Source organism: Accipiter gentilis, chromosome 23, assembly GCF_929443795.1.
Source record: "Accipiter gentilis chromosome 23, bAccGen1.1, whole genome shotgun sequence".
Taxonomy (NCBI): Eukaryota; Metazoa; Chordata; class Aves; order Accipitriformes; family Accipitridae; genus Astur; species Astur gentilis.
In genome coordinates this window covers 3,298,541-3,311,057 of record NC_064902.1, presented here as the reverse complement: position 1 = coordinate 3,311,057, position 12,517 = coordinate 3,298,541, and the positions used below count along the sequence as shown (strand labels likewise).

The following is a 12,517-nucleotide window of genomic DNA, read 5'->3' as shown; positions in this document are numbered from 1 at the left end:
GTGCAAGGATGAGGTCATACAAAGGCAACATTGCATTTCTGCTCTATTCTAAGCATTTTGTGACCAACTCAATCCCTTGGTACATCTTTTTAATGGATTGAGAGGTACGATTCGGCTTCAAATAAAACTAGATAGGTAGGAAGTATGTGCTGGGTATACAACTTTCACGCCGAAGGTATGGAGACCCTCTTCCAGTTACCTCTTAAAGTGGCTTCTTTTCTCATTAACACACTCCAAAACATAAATTACCCAGAGCCTTACAAAACTGTGTTTGGTGGGAGAATACTCAGAAAGTCAGGGTTGTAAAGGATCGTATGTGAAAACCACAAATTGTTCAACAAGGAAAATGCAATGTTACTGTAAAGCTTCAATATCCTAATCCAGCCTTAAGATCTACTCACTCTAGACCAGGGCAAATGGTTCTTGCAAGCCTGTTCCAGTGATTAATACTGTAGACATTTTTTACTGGGTATAGTCCCACTCCAGCCATATTAGACCTTATCATGTAAGTGGACTTATTATAATGGAAGATGTCAGAAGGTCAAAGCCCGACTAAGCTGCTTCCACTGCATTAAATTTAAAAAAAAAAAAAAAAAAAAAAGGAAAGGAAAAAGAAAGGAAAAAAAAAGAAAAAGAAAAAAGAAATATATTTAATTTCTAAATCAACATTGCTTGTCTAGGGTGTCTGAATGAATACAGACCCAAAGTCTAGACAGAAAAAAACAGTATAATAGTCAGGACACAGTTTGGAGAGCAAGGGACCCTTGGCTGGTTTTAGAGCTAACATTACTCTATGATGTTTAGCAGATCACTTTGACCTGTTCCTTAATTCCGCTTCAAAATTTTATTGTACATAGCCAGCTCTCCATAAAGCAGAGAAGGCAAAATCCATCACGGACTATGAACTGCTCAAATGATGTTGTGATGACAATTACATTATAAGACAGAATTATCATAAATATGGTGTACCTGTTAGCATGTGTATTTTTAAAAGAGCAAATGCATTACCCTGAATTTTTCTTGTTCTTAGTGTTCTTGAATGATTTGCATGTCCTGACATCATTCTTGTATTGTTATAGCCTGTATAAGCTCTTCCAAAACAGAAAAGTAATCAAGCTTTTATTTAATAGAAGATGTTTTAATAAAAGTGGAGCATGATTTGAAAAACTAGACCTTCGTGCCTTATTTGGAGTAGAAGTACTCCAGATCAAGTTTTTCAGGCTGCTTCCTAAATCCTACCCTATCTCATCGCAGCAGTGCTAAAGAGAAAGTTTGGGAAGCAGTCAACACCACTTACTGTATCCTGCTCTATGTTTTATTCCATATGCAGTTCATAAATAACCAAGGAGAACTGTCAAATCAGATATTTTTCTTTGCTGTTATTCTTTCTGTTGAAGACTCAATTAAAGTTGCCTTCTCTCCCTTTATTTTGCCATAAATTTAAATGAAAATATGTGGGGGTGAAGATCAGACATTTCTTTATGAGGTCCCTGAAGCAATTAACATCAACTTCTTGACTTGACCATGCCCCATATACTTAACTCCAGCAGAGAGGTTACAGGGTATAGCTGTGGAAAGACAGACAATGACAGACTGGGATATAACCATTTCCTGTCACCAGACATGTTGGTTTAAGATCTGTGGAGTAATTTCTTTTCTCATTATCAAACAGGAGGTGCTTGAGGCCTCTCTGATCTTCTGACATCTGTGACTAGCTGTCACTGAAGAACTATACATGACAGAACCTGAAGGCTGTACAGAATACAGAATTACAGAATACAGCTCTTGAGTTCATACCCCACAGGGTATGTATTTCCTTTGCCTATGGATGCTACTGCTACCAAGCACACATCTTTCATAATACCACACACTTGTAAGTAAAGCTAAAGCAAGAAGGAATTTGACCTCCTGTAAGAAAGCACACAAACATTTTAGCTTCAACCCTGATTACTGAAATACTGTTTCAACCATGTTTAGAATAACAAGGATGAGAAATCCCATACATATCTCTGTTAGCTGTGTAAATACTTTGAGCTAGTATGTCTACAGTCTCAGCTTCCTTCCTCACTGCTTTAAGAGCAGAACATAAACTCAGACAAGCACTGTAAGAGAAAAATGGCAGAAAATATGTATCATCACCCTCACAGAGGTTTTTTCTTATATATCCTGGAGATAGAATTGGTCAATTGATCATATGATCCAAGACTTAAAATATTATTAATCATTTTTTGGACCTTACATCAACTCATTAAGTTAGCAGTTGGGAAGTAGAAGATACCAAAGGCACATAGAATTTCTAGATAATGGAATAGTGTATCTACTCAACTTTGAAAAGGTGCTTTTCTTACCCCTACATTCCCTTCCTTCCTTTCCCCTTTCATTGCAAACATTTGAGTTGTTATGCTTGTGTTAAAAAATGGAAGAAATAACACATTTTTTAATTAAGGCCTATGATCTCAATATATAACCTCTACATTCACAAGTGAAGTATGCACCTATAGTTGTTTCCCAATGCAGATCAAGTCACCAAAAAGCTACACACCACTGTGTCTGTACAGATGAAATCTGCCACTCTTTGATAACACCTGCAAAATAGTATGTAGAAATGAATGAGACTAGGAAACAAGCCTAACCAGGCAAACGTGGCCCACTGTAAAATTGGTTTTGTATATGCCCTGGTGAGTGTTTATTAGGTTGGTTTTTTGTTTGTTTGGTTTTTTTAACTGCAGTGCATGTACTGGAATTCCTAGGCACTCTAATCATGGGGATATAGAAGATTTTAAGGAATTTTCATTCTGAAGGCTCTACACATGGCTCATGCCAAAGTTCTAAGCAAATAAAGACAGCTCATTTATTAAAGATTAATTATAAAAAAAATAATTCTTAGGCATAAAGGAAAGGTTTGCTATGTGTTCAGTCTCAACTCCTCTTATTTCCAATTATTTTCCACTTTAATGGGGCAAATAGCAACAGCAAGCATGCAGGAGTAACGTGGCTTCTCCAAGTTATTGCAGAACAACAGTTCTTGCTTATGTTTCTTAGGCACCTGAACGACTAGTAAACTTCAGGCTAAAAGACCCTATATTTATATACATTTGAGAGACAGCAAGATGCTTATTAATCCTAAAAATTCCTATTATTTTCCCTGAATTTTTATTAGTTTGTATTTGAAATAAAATGGGGCTGCATCTTTAAATGTTTGAAATCTATGTAAGCCTAAATTGGGTAGGAAGAGATTGCTCATCACCTATAATTTGAACAACTGCCTACTAGTGAAAACATAGGCACTGGCTGCAACCTTAGGAGTTATTTGAGACTCTGCATCAGCTAAAGGTGTAGACTGGCTGCAGCGGTTTTATTGTTTGGAATACCTTGTCACTTGACATCATATGATAGCCTATTATTGGTGGATTATTAAATCCAACTGCTGTATTCTCAAACTGTTAGATGTAGTTTGTAAATAATCACTGGTTTGTTTAAAACTATTTAGTACAAAACATTTTAATTTGCTTTTTATTGTCACGCTTTAAATTGGTTTGCCAATATGTAGTTTATGATATGGTTCATGAGCAGCTATTTAATGAGAAATAACAAATTAGAACAGTGAGGACTTCTCCAGATTCTGGGGTCAGAATTATATGAAGCCCCAAGAAAAACCTCTGCAAACCATTTTGGACTGGTTCATGGAGCTTGCTCCAGTACTCTTCATAGAACACATCTCAAATTACCCATATGTAAAATGTTGTAAAAATTTATTATTTAGGAAAGTCCTAAAAGGGACAGTGCTAAGCTGAAGCACAGATTAGTTTTATTATTTTATTTTAGTACTACAGTGATTGAGCATATGTCTTGTCTTTTCTATAGTTCTGGAAATAAACATCACAAAGGAATCCAACACATTTTCATCCAGGAGTGTAAACCAAGACTGAATTTCCAAGGCCTGGACATCTCTGATTTTCACTCTGCGTTCTTGTGCAGAAGATGTCAAAAAATACAACAGAGAATGCAACTAATCCTCACTCAGCAATTCTAGGTCTGTTCTTAGGAAGCATTTCACTGATCACTATTGTCATGAATATATTAGTACTATGTGCTGTGAAAAAGGAAAAGAAGCTGCAGACAGTTGGCAATTTATACATTGTCAGCCTCTCTATTGCAGATCTCATAGTTGGTGCAGCTGTTATGCCCCTGAATATTGTTTATCTTCTAAGTCCTGTGTGGACTCTAGGCTTACCAGCCTGTTTGTTCTGGCTGTCAATGGATTACGTGGCCAGTACGGCATCCATTTTCAATCTCTTCATATTGTGCATTGACCGTTATCGTTCAGTTCAGCAACCACTGAAATATCTCAAGTATAGAACAAAAACGAGAGCATCACTAATGATTTTGGGCGTTTGGTTGCTCTCTTTCACGTGGGTCATTCCAATCCTAGGATGGCATGTTTTTGCTAATAATGGGGAAAGGAAAGTAAAGGAAAACAACTGTGAAACTGAATTCTCTGAAGTCACCTGGTTTAAAGTGTTGACAGCCATTATCAATTTCTACCTACCCTCTATCATCATGTTATGGTTCTACTATAAAATATTCAGAGCTGTTCGAAAACACTGTCAGCACCGAGAGCTCATCAATGGATATCGGTCTTTCTCAGAAAAAAATCCCACAAAGGACAAGCAAAATATTTGCCTCCAAGAGAAAATCTTAGATGAGAACACCCCTCCCAAAGACAAGCAAAGCTCCCCTCAGCCCAAAAATACAGAGGCAAAGCTTCATTTCAGTGATTCTGACATGTCTTCAAAGGCCTTTGCTAACAAGAGTAATAGGAAAGTCCTTAAATGGAGCTGTTTTCCTTTCACCACTGCCAAGTCTGAGCCAGGCCTGGATAAAGCAGGAAAGAAGTGTGGGTGTGCAACAAAAGAGAACAAAATTGAAGAGGACCCTTGCTCACAAGACAGTGACTTAAGTGATGCATCAGACAACCATACTTTCACAGAGGAGGTTACCTGTAGAAAGCATTCCAATCCTAACCCTGAAAGAGCCTGCAGTCCTCAGGAAAAGACTGAGAACAGGGATTTCAGAGGACTGACTTACCTGAGGAAAACCTGGCAAAGTCTGCACAACCATTCCAAAAGGCACTTTCAAGGACTGCATGGGAACCGGGAGAGGAAAGCAGCTAAGCAGTTAGGGGTCATAATGGCAGCCTTTATGCTGTGCTGGATTCCCTATTTTGTGTTATTTATGGTAATAGCTTTCCATGGCCATGAACAATTTTCAAAATTACACAAGTTCACTATATGGCTTGGCTATGTGAACTCCACCTTAAATCCATTCCTGTATCCTCTTTGTAACCAGAATTTCAAGAAGACATTCAAAAAGATCCTTCACATCCACTGATATTCTTCTGATTTTTTTTAGCTAAAAAGCAGCTCAAGAGTTCAACCAAACAAAATGTTCCAGTTTCAAAGACAAACACCATGCCTAAAGTAGAAGACTTTGGAAAACTGTAATTTATGAACAACTGTTAGTAAAAGTATGAAACGTGCATTTAACAGCTTTAATACATTTGAAGAACTAATTCAAATCAGGAATCTGAAAAACTTGGGGGCAATCTCAGAACTGTTACACTGTTGCACACATTTTACAATTTGAGATTACCTCTTTCATCATGTAGAACAAAAACTGGAGATACAAATAGAGATCTCCAGTGATTATAAATTATTCAGCTACAGAAAAGGAAGAAATAGAATGACATTTCTGTGATTGGCCAAATATATTTTTCTCTTCCAACTTACTCCATTAAACACAGGAACACATTGTTTGTGAAGTGAGATCTGCAAGTGGAGGTACTTTGCATAGGCAAAGAAATAAGCTTCAATTGTTTAAAAAAAATCTACCCTAATTATTTATAGCTTCCCCCAAATCATAAACTGTTTTGAAAAGTCAAGCCATATTATAACTTACCATATCTCTTCGATATCATGCTTGCTTCATTTACACCTGTACATGTTAACTTCACTGAAAAAAAAAAAAAAGTATTTTTATGTCCTAGAAATTTTGCTAAGACTTTCCATATTCAACATACTATCACTAGCTATTCAAGAAGGGTATGTTGTTGTCTCTAGACTAGATTATAGTTGATTATAGACTACACATATTTTCTTCTTCCTACAGGTTGGCAAATAACCTAAGTGTGCAGTGGCAATACTAGTCCATATATCCTTATCTTTTAGTAGGCAAACTCTTCCTACTATAAGAGGCAAACTCATGAGCAACAACTCAAGCTTGCAAAACAGAAAATAAAACACATGAAGTATGTTTACCTTTTCTATTCTTTATATTTAATTGCATTTTATAAATCATGCTGTAAATACTGTAAAATATTTCAGGAGAAACACACAATAATAGAATACTCTGGGTTGGAAAGGATCTCAAGAAGACATCTCAGTACAACCTACAACTCAAAGCTAGGCTGGCTTTGACATTACATTATGTTGCTCAGGGCCTCGTCCACAACTTGAATGACAAACATCTGTAAAAACAGCTTCATCTGGAGAAGCTGGCAGGCAGCCTTGACAGAGAAATTTGCAGCTAAGGTTCACTCTACCAACTTTAAGTGTTCACTTGCTCATCCATTGATTTAACTGTTTCTAAGTATTTCTCAAAAAAATAATAAATAAATAAATAATAAAGTAATAAATAAAATAATAAAGTAATTCTCAAAAAAGACATTGCCTGTTATACAACAGGAATGAATCTCCTCTTCCTAACTGCAGTCAGGTATAAATTTGTCCCCGAAGGAAGAAAACATAGTTCCTCAGCAAAAAAGTACATAGTGGTGTATGTTGCATGAGCTAACTTATCAGGAAGCATACAACTTCATAGAAGAATTACACCAAAATAAAAAAAGAGTATACAGATTAGGGAGCAGGGAGGAGAATTGAGGCAGAGGAGATCTCAGGCCCTATATTATCCGAATATCCCAAGACCGTGTACTGCCTTGTTTGTGGGACACCAGTAAAGCATTCATTTCTATTCTGCTATGGAACTGAGAGAAACATTTTGAGAAAACACTGTGGAGTATGCTAGTTTTATGAAGAAATCCCAGAACCAGATAACTTCAACAGCTAAAGCCACATTTGCATGTAATGGTGAGATTATGTAAGTCTTTTCCATACCTTTTGGGAAGGTTCATTGTAAAAGGATTGTCCTCCCATTCATTTTGTTGTGCTGCTGAATTTACCACTTCCCGAATGCTTTCTTGCTTCTGAAATTGCTCAGTTAGCTTAACAACAAAGTTCTGATGGAACTGGAACTCCTTCAACTGAGTATTGTCAAGAGTTTGGTGGGATGAGTTGAAGGGACGTTCTGTGTAGTATCTTCATTACACCAGAAGTGAAAAATGGTAGTTTAATGGTTCAAGGAGAAATTCTGAATTCTATGTTCCTAATTAATGATCTTGAGCTACTTAGAGTCCCTCTGTGCCATGTGTGCCTATTTTGTAATGTGAATATGACAAGACTCACAGTAACAATGCAACACTTAAGATAATGTTTGCATGATGCTCATAAATTTTGAATATAATATACTAACTAAATGCAAAGTATTCTCTGTCAGTTTTATTTCTCTGAATTAAACACCTGAATGTTAATAGTTGTATTTAAAGTATTGAATATTAAATGAAGCCCTAATGTATCTACATTCTAATAAATTGGAAAAATGTGTTAAAGGAATAAACTTCAATTCAGTCTATTTCAATGTACCATATGAGGTTCAGAGATTATTTGATTTGATCTCAAGCAGCATGCAGGAAAAACTGCAATTAGGGAACTCAAATCTAGCAGAAAAAAAAAGGCAAAATACAGAGACAGAATATAGAAGCAGGAAAATTCATTCCAGAATTCAGACAACTTTTTCACTGCAGGAGCAGTATCTGCACACATAGTAAAACATACCTTCTTTTGCACTACAAAGCAGCATCTTTTGAAACATATACTCTAATCCAATGGTCTTTCACAAACAATTGCTCAGATTCACATTCATTATGATTTTTTTTTCTATTGTGATATGCAACACCAATTCTAGCTAAAATGGATGGTAATCTTGATGATCCTTGAGGAAATAAAAAAGCAGCACACTAAGTCAGCTACAGTTATTACTGTATACTGCTGAAACATGCTCACCCAAGGGCTGCTTAGAGTTATCAAGAAGTCTATCCTCTTGATCATGACAATTCCATTTTCTGCCTTTAAAAAGTATTAGTACATGAAAAAGCAACCTAAACAAAATCACTGAAAATTGGTATAAAATATGATGCTTATAAGAAAGAATACCTCTGGTACAATTAAAGAACATTCAAAATCAGAACAGCTAAATCTAGGCAAATAAAGCTGCCTGACTATTTTTTATCTCCCTTCATTTTTATCCATAATCTTAGTGTGTGTTAATAATAAAGAGGGGAAGTTGTCAGAGTGGGCTTCTCTGATGTGATAGCTGTAATAGATAAAAAAGAAAATAGGAAAACAGGATACAGCCTATTTTAAACTTCCAATTAGCAAGGTACCTAACAGGATTTATCAGTTTATTTTACTGAATAGGCAACTCAAATCGTTCTGGATGTAAGAGAGGCAGAGGAAAGCAAATTAGGGTAAGGAATGGAGAAGCCTACTACCATGTGGGGCCAAGCCTCAGGAGAATATTCAAGGTGTGGTTTCCTGTAAAAGATTTTCAACGTTTTCCAGTTAATAAACAAGGTCAGAGGACACACAGCTTTAAGGGAACGTAACAAATTTCTTGGAATTTCTTGGCCTGGAGTTCTACTTCAATCAAAGTGTGGTGAGAACAACCAACTTCGCTTTTAAGAGGCAGAAAAATAATAAAATTCTCATATTTTTTTCTGTGTCAATGGTGACATCTAGTGGGTAATGAGAAGAATTCTGGGCTTCTGCATCAAATACTGTTTATCATCGAAGTTTGTTAAAAGAGAGGTGCAATTAGGAACCGGATCCTGCCACCTAGTATGTGTTTCAGGAAACATGGCACTCAATAAAGGAAACATTAGTGTAGGTGCACATTTTGGCTTCATTCTATCATCTAAAAGGACTCCATTACATTCTCTGTGAGTCCACTTCATGATGCACTTTGATAGCACAATAAATGAAAATTACTGAAAGATTAACTTTAAAAATATAATCCTAAGATATTAATATAGAAGCACCATAGACACCTGTGAATACTTCTAGAGGAGGTCCCAAATTCTGCAGATTGCGGTATGTTTCCACTGCTATCATGGATGCTAGAGGACTAGCCTCCTAATTTAGCTGGGATAGCTTAAGTTCCTAAAGACGAGGTGTAAGAATACACTTGAAAGTTTCAGTGCATGCATTCCTTCTACCAGAATGAGAATTAGTTCATTTGGAAATGCCAAGTTAAGTTTAAATACTATGCATACATATTCACTTTTGTTTATTTATTAAGTACAATGACAAAATTATTAATTTTCATCAAATTATTTGTCTATTGAAGAATTAGAAGATAAAAAGACCAATTAACGTTAACACTGTGTGAGAAATAGCTCATGAAAATTGTTTACACTCCTGATACTGAATTCCAAATTATCTTTAAAAATGATACATACCTGACACTGAAATAGAATCATTGAATCATGGTCATCTTACAGTCTAAAATAGAAATATAAAAAATCAAATGTGAGATGTACATTCTATACATGCATGGACATATGACCACACATACCAGGCTACCACAAATTGCCATTTGAGATCTCCACCAGTTAAAAAGTGTTAGAGTCCCCACTGAAAGAGATGTATATTTGTGCATGGTAACCGTTAAAACCATAGTGACATATGGTAAGTCTAACAATGTTTCCATTTTTAAAAAGATTTGTATCCCTTATCAATTTATTTTGTCTACAAAGGTATCTTGTGTTTAAACTCTGATATATTTCCACTAAAATATGCCTTAAAAGAAATACACAGCACCTCTTGCTATGTGTTGGCACTCTGTAATTAAAATGAATGTCTACTGTGTAATTAAATTGAATGCCTTGAGTAAAATCAGATGCCTTTTGTTTTGATCAGGCATAACTTAGTCTTCAAAAACAACACAGGCCTGGGAACAGAACTCAGGTCTCCTACCTGGCAATCTTATTTCCTCCTCACTAGATATGAATGATCCCCTCAACTCAGTTCCTTGAGGGGTAACAACTGTTTCACTGAATCACATCAAAGTGCTCATAGAAGAGGCACCTGCCCATGCCAAAGAAATTAGTGAAGATGCTCACAGAAGACTATCAACATGACAACTGCAAGGTGATACCTTTTTCAGCATATTCCTACTTTCTTCTACTACCGATTCAAGTATTCATTGCTACAACAGGCTTTTAATTTTGGAGTGTCCCACTCTTGCAGCATGTCCTGGTTTCAGCTGGGATAGAGTTAATTTTCTTTCTAGTAGCTGGTACAGTGCTGTGTTTTGGGTTCAGTATGAGAAGAACGTTGGTAAGACACAGTCAGCTTCTCATGCCCAGCCAGCAAGAAGGCTGGAGGGGCACAAGAAGCTGGGAGGGGACACAGCCAGGACAGCTGACCCAAACTGGCCAAAGGGGTACTCCATACCATGTGACGTCATGCCCAGTATGTAAACTGGGGAGAGCTGGCCTGGGGGGTTTGCTGCCTGGGAACTAACTGGGCATGAGTTGGCAAGTGGTGAGCAATTGCATTGTGCATCACTTGTTTTGTATATTCCAGTCCTTTTGTTATTATTGTAATTTTATTATTGTTGTTATTACCATTATTAGTTTCTTCTTTTCTGTTCTGTTAAACTGGTCTTATCTCAACCCATGAGTTTTACTTTTTTTTCCAATTCTCTCTACAGTGAGTGGCTGCATTGTGCTTAGTTACTGACTGGGGTTAAACCACGACACAGCAGTAACAGGTGTACAGCATAGCACTAGATTACTTTTGACAGTATTTTTCATAAATAAATTGATAGAATAGTTCTGCCAGGTTCTGCCTGTATTTTGTGATCTTGTTCACACAGAATGTTGTATATAATTCACTTAAATCCTTAAATGGAAAGCAGTATATAAACCTAAATAAATATTATTTTTATTGAAACTTGTAACAGAATCTGAACTAAATAGTTCTGAGAAGTTATCTTCTCCAAAACATGTTGAGTCCATATTCGCCAAGAATGGACGAGTTTGAATCTCCTTCGATTTTATTCTCATCTTCAGTTCCAGGATGACTTTCCCTTGCTGCAAGATTTTGCTTGGGGAAATTGAAAGTCCTGCCTATAGAAACACATGACAAAAACACCCAACAGATTTGTTCCTTGTTTTTAAAGAGTCTGCCTTCTAGTTGATTACTATTCTCATGTTTATTACAGACACTTATATTTGCTCATAGGAAGATCTCACAAGGGAAATCATACCTGCAGCAATCAATCAACTTCAGCATATATCTCAGATTAACTTTGTTATAGACACTTTCCTGAAGATCCCAGGCACAGAGAGATCTTGGACTGAAGCTGTCTCTTTCTCTTACAGTGTAAGACTTCACTGAGGTGTCCTCGTATGTATACATCAGCAGTTTAATGTGTCAATCTCAAGTTTATTTCCCAGGTCAGCAAGTATGTATAAAAAATGATAGTCCAAGACTGCAAGCCTACCAGATGTATTTCCCATTTCTCCAAAGCTGCAACTGTTTGTGCAGAAATCTAACTCCTAGGGTCTAGTTCTTTTCAGGTATGACATGTCTAGTTGAGAAGATATGGGGATATGGGCTCATAGAAGAGTGTCCCTCTGTCCTGTATTGGTATTATTTCTCATGACCTATGTTATGTGCTGACAGCTGTTTCAAACCACGTTATGAAACTGAAACTGCTCAAAGACTACCAATCTAAGCTAGGTTATAGTTCTGTGGAGACTGGGTAACAACATTCCAGCTATTTTGATGGGATCTCATCAATGTTCCCTTTATATTTCATGTAAAAAGAGAAATCAAAGACCAAAAAGTGACAAAATAAAATCTTTTCCAGCCTCGGGGAAATAAACTGCAGAACTGAGTTATAAAGTGTCCAACAGAGTAAAGGTATTACCAATACTAATAAAGTGAGTGGCATGCAGGATGATGAATTGTAGAATTTTACTGACATAATGCAGCTAGATTCAAGGTATAGCATCTATAGCAAACTTCCCAAGTTTATTCCAGTTTGTTTTATTTGTGAAATTGCTGGAAGGCCTATTTGGCCCATGCTCCACAGCAAAGTCCTCTATCCAAACATCACGTCTAAATTTGCATAATTAACAGCACTGAAATTTTTCCCCTAATGCTGCCTGAACAACTGTCTTTATGTGACCTTACCCATGCTTATCTGATTGGTGGCTTTTCCTCTGAGGCTTACTCCCAATTTTGCTGGCAGTTTCTGCAATACAGGTGTTACTGCAGTGTTGTGTGCTCCACAATAGAAGGCAGCTCTGGCAAATTTGTTTTCCCTGATAGGT

At 36.6% G+C, this 12,517-nt stretch overlaps 1 protein-coding gene across 1 annotated transcript; it reads left to right on the top strand.

The window, feature by feature from the left end:
- The first annotated feature begins 1,722 nt into the window (after positions 1-1,722).
- On the top strand, positions 1,723-6,625 carry HRH1 (histamine receptor H1). The gene is made up of 2 exons (XM_049826523.1): positions 1,723-1,805; positions 3,865-6,625. The coding sequence occupies exon 2, from the start codon at positions 3,982-3,984 to the stop codon at positions 5,389-5,391; it is 1,410 nt and encodes a 469-aa protein (XP_049682480.1). The 5' UTR covers positions 1,723-1,805; positions 3,865-3,981; the 3' UTR covers positions 5,392-6,625.
- Positions 6,626-12,517: the final 5,892 nt, after the last annotated feature.

What these genes read in the sequence shown, in the direction of transcription:
- HRH1 (XM_049826523.1), top strand. Translation starts at nt 3,982, where the DNA reads ATGTCAAAAAATACAACAGAGAATGCAACTAATCCTCACTCAGCAATT.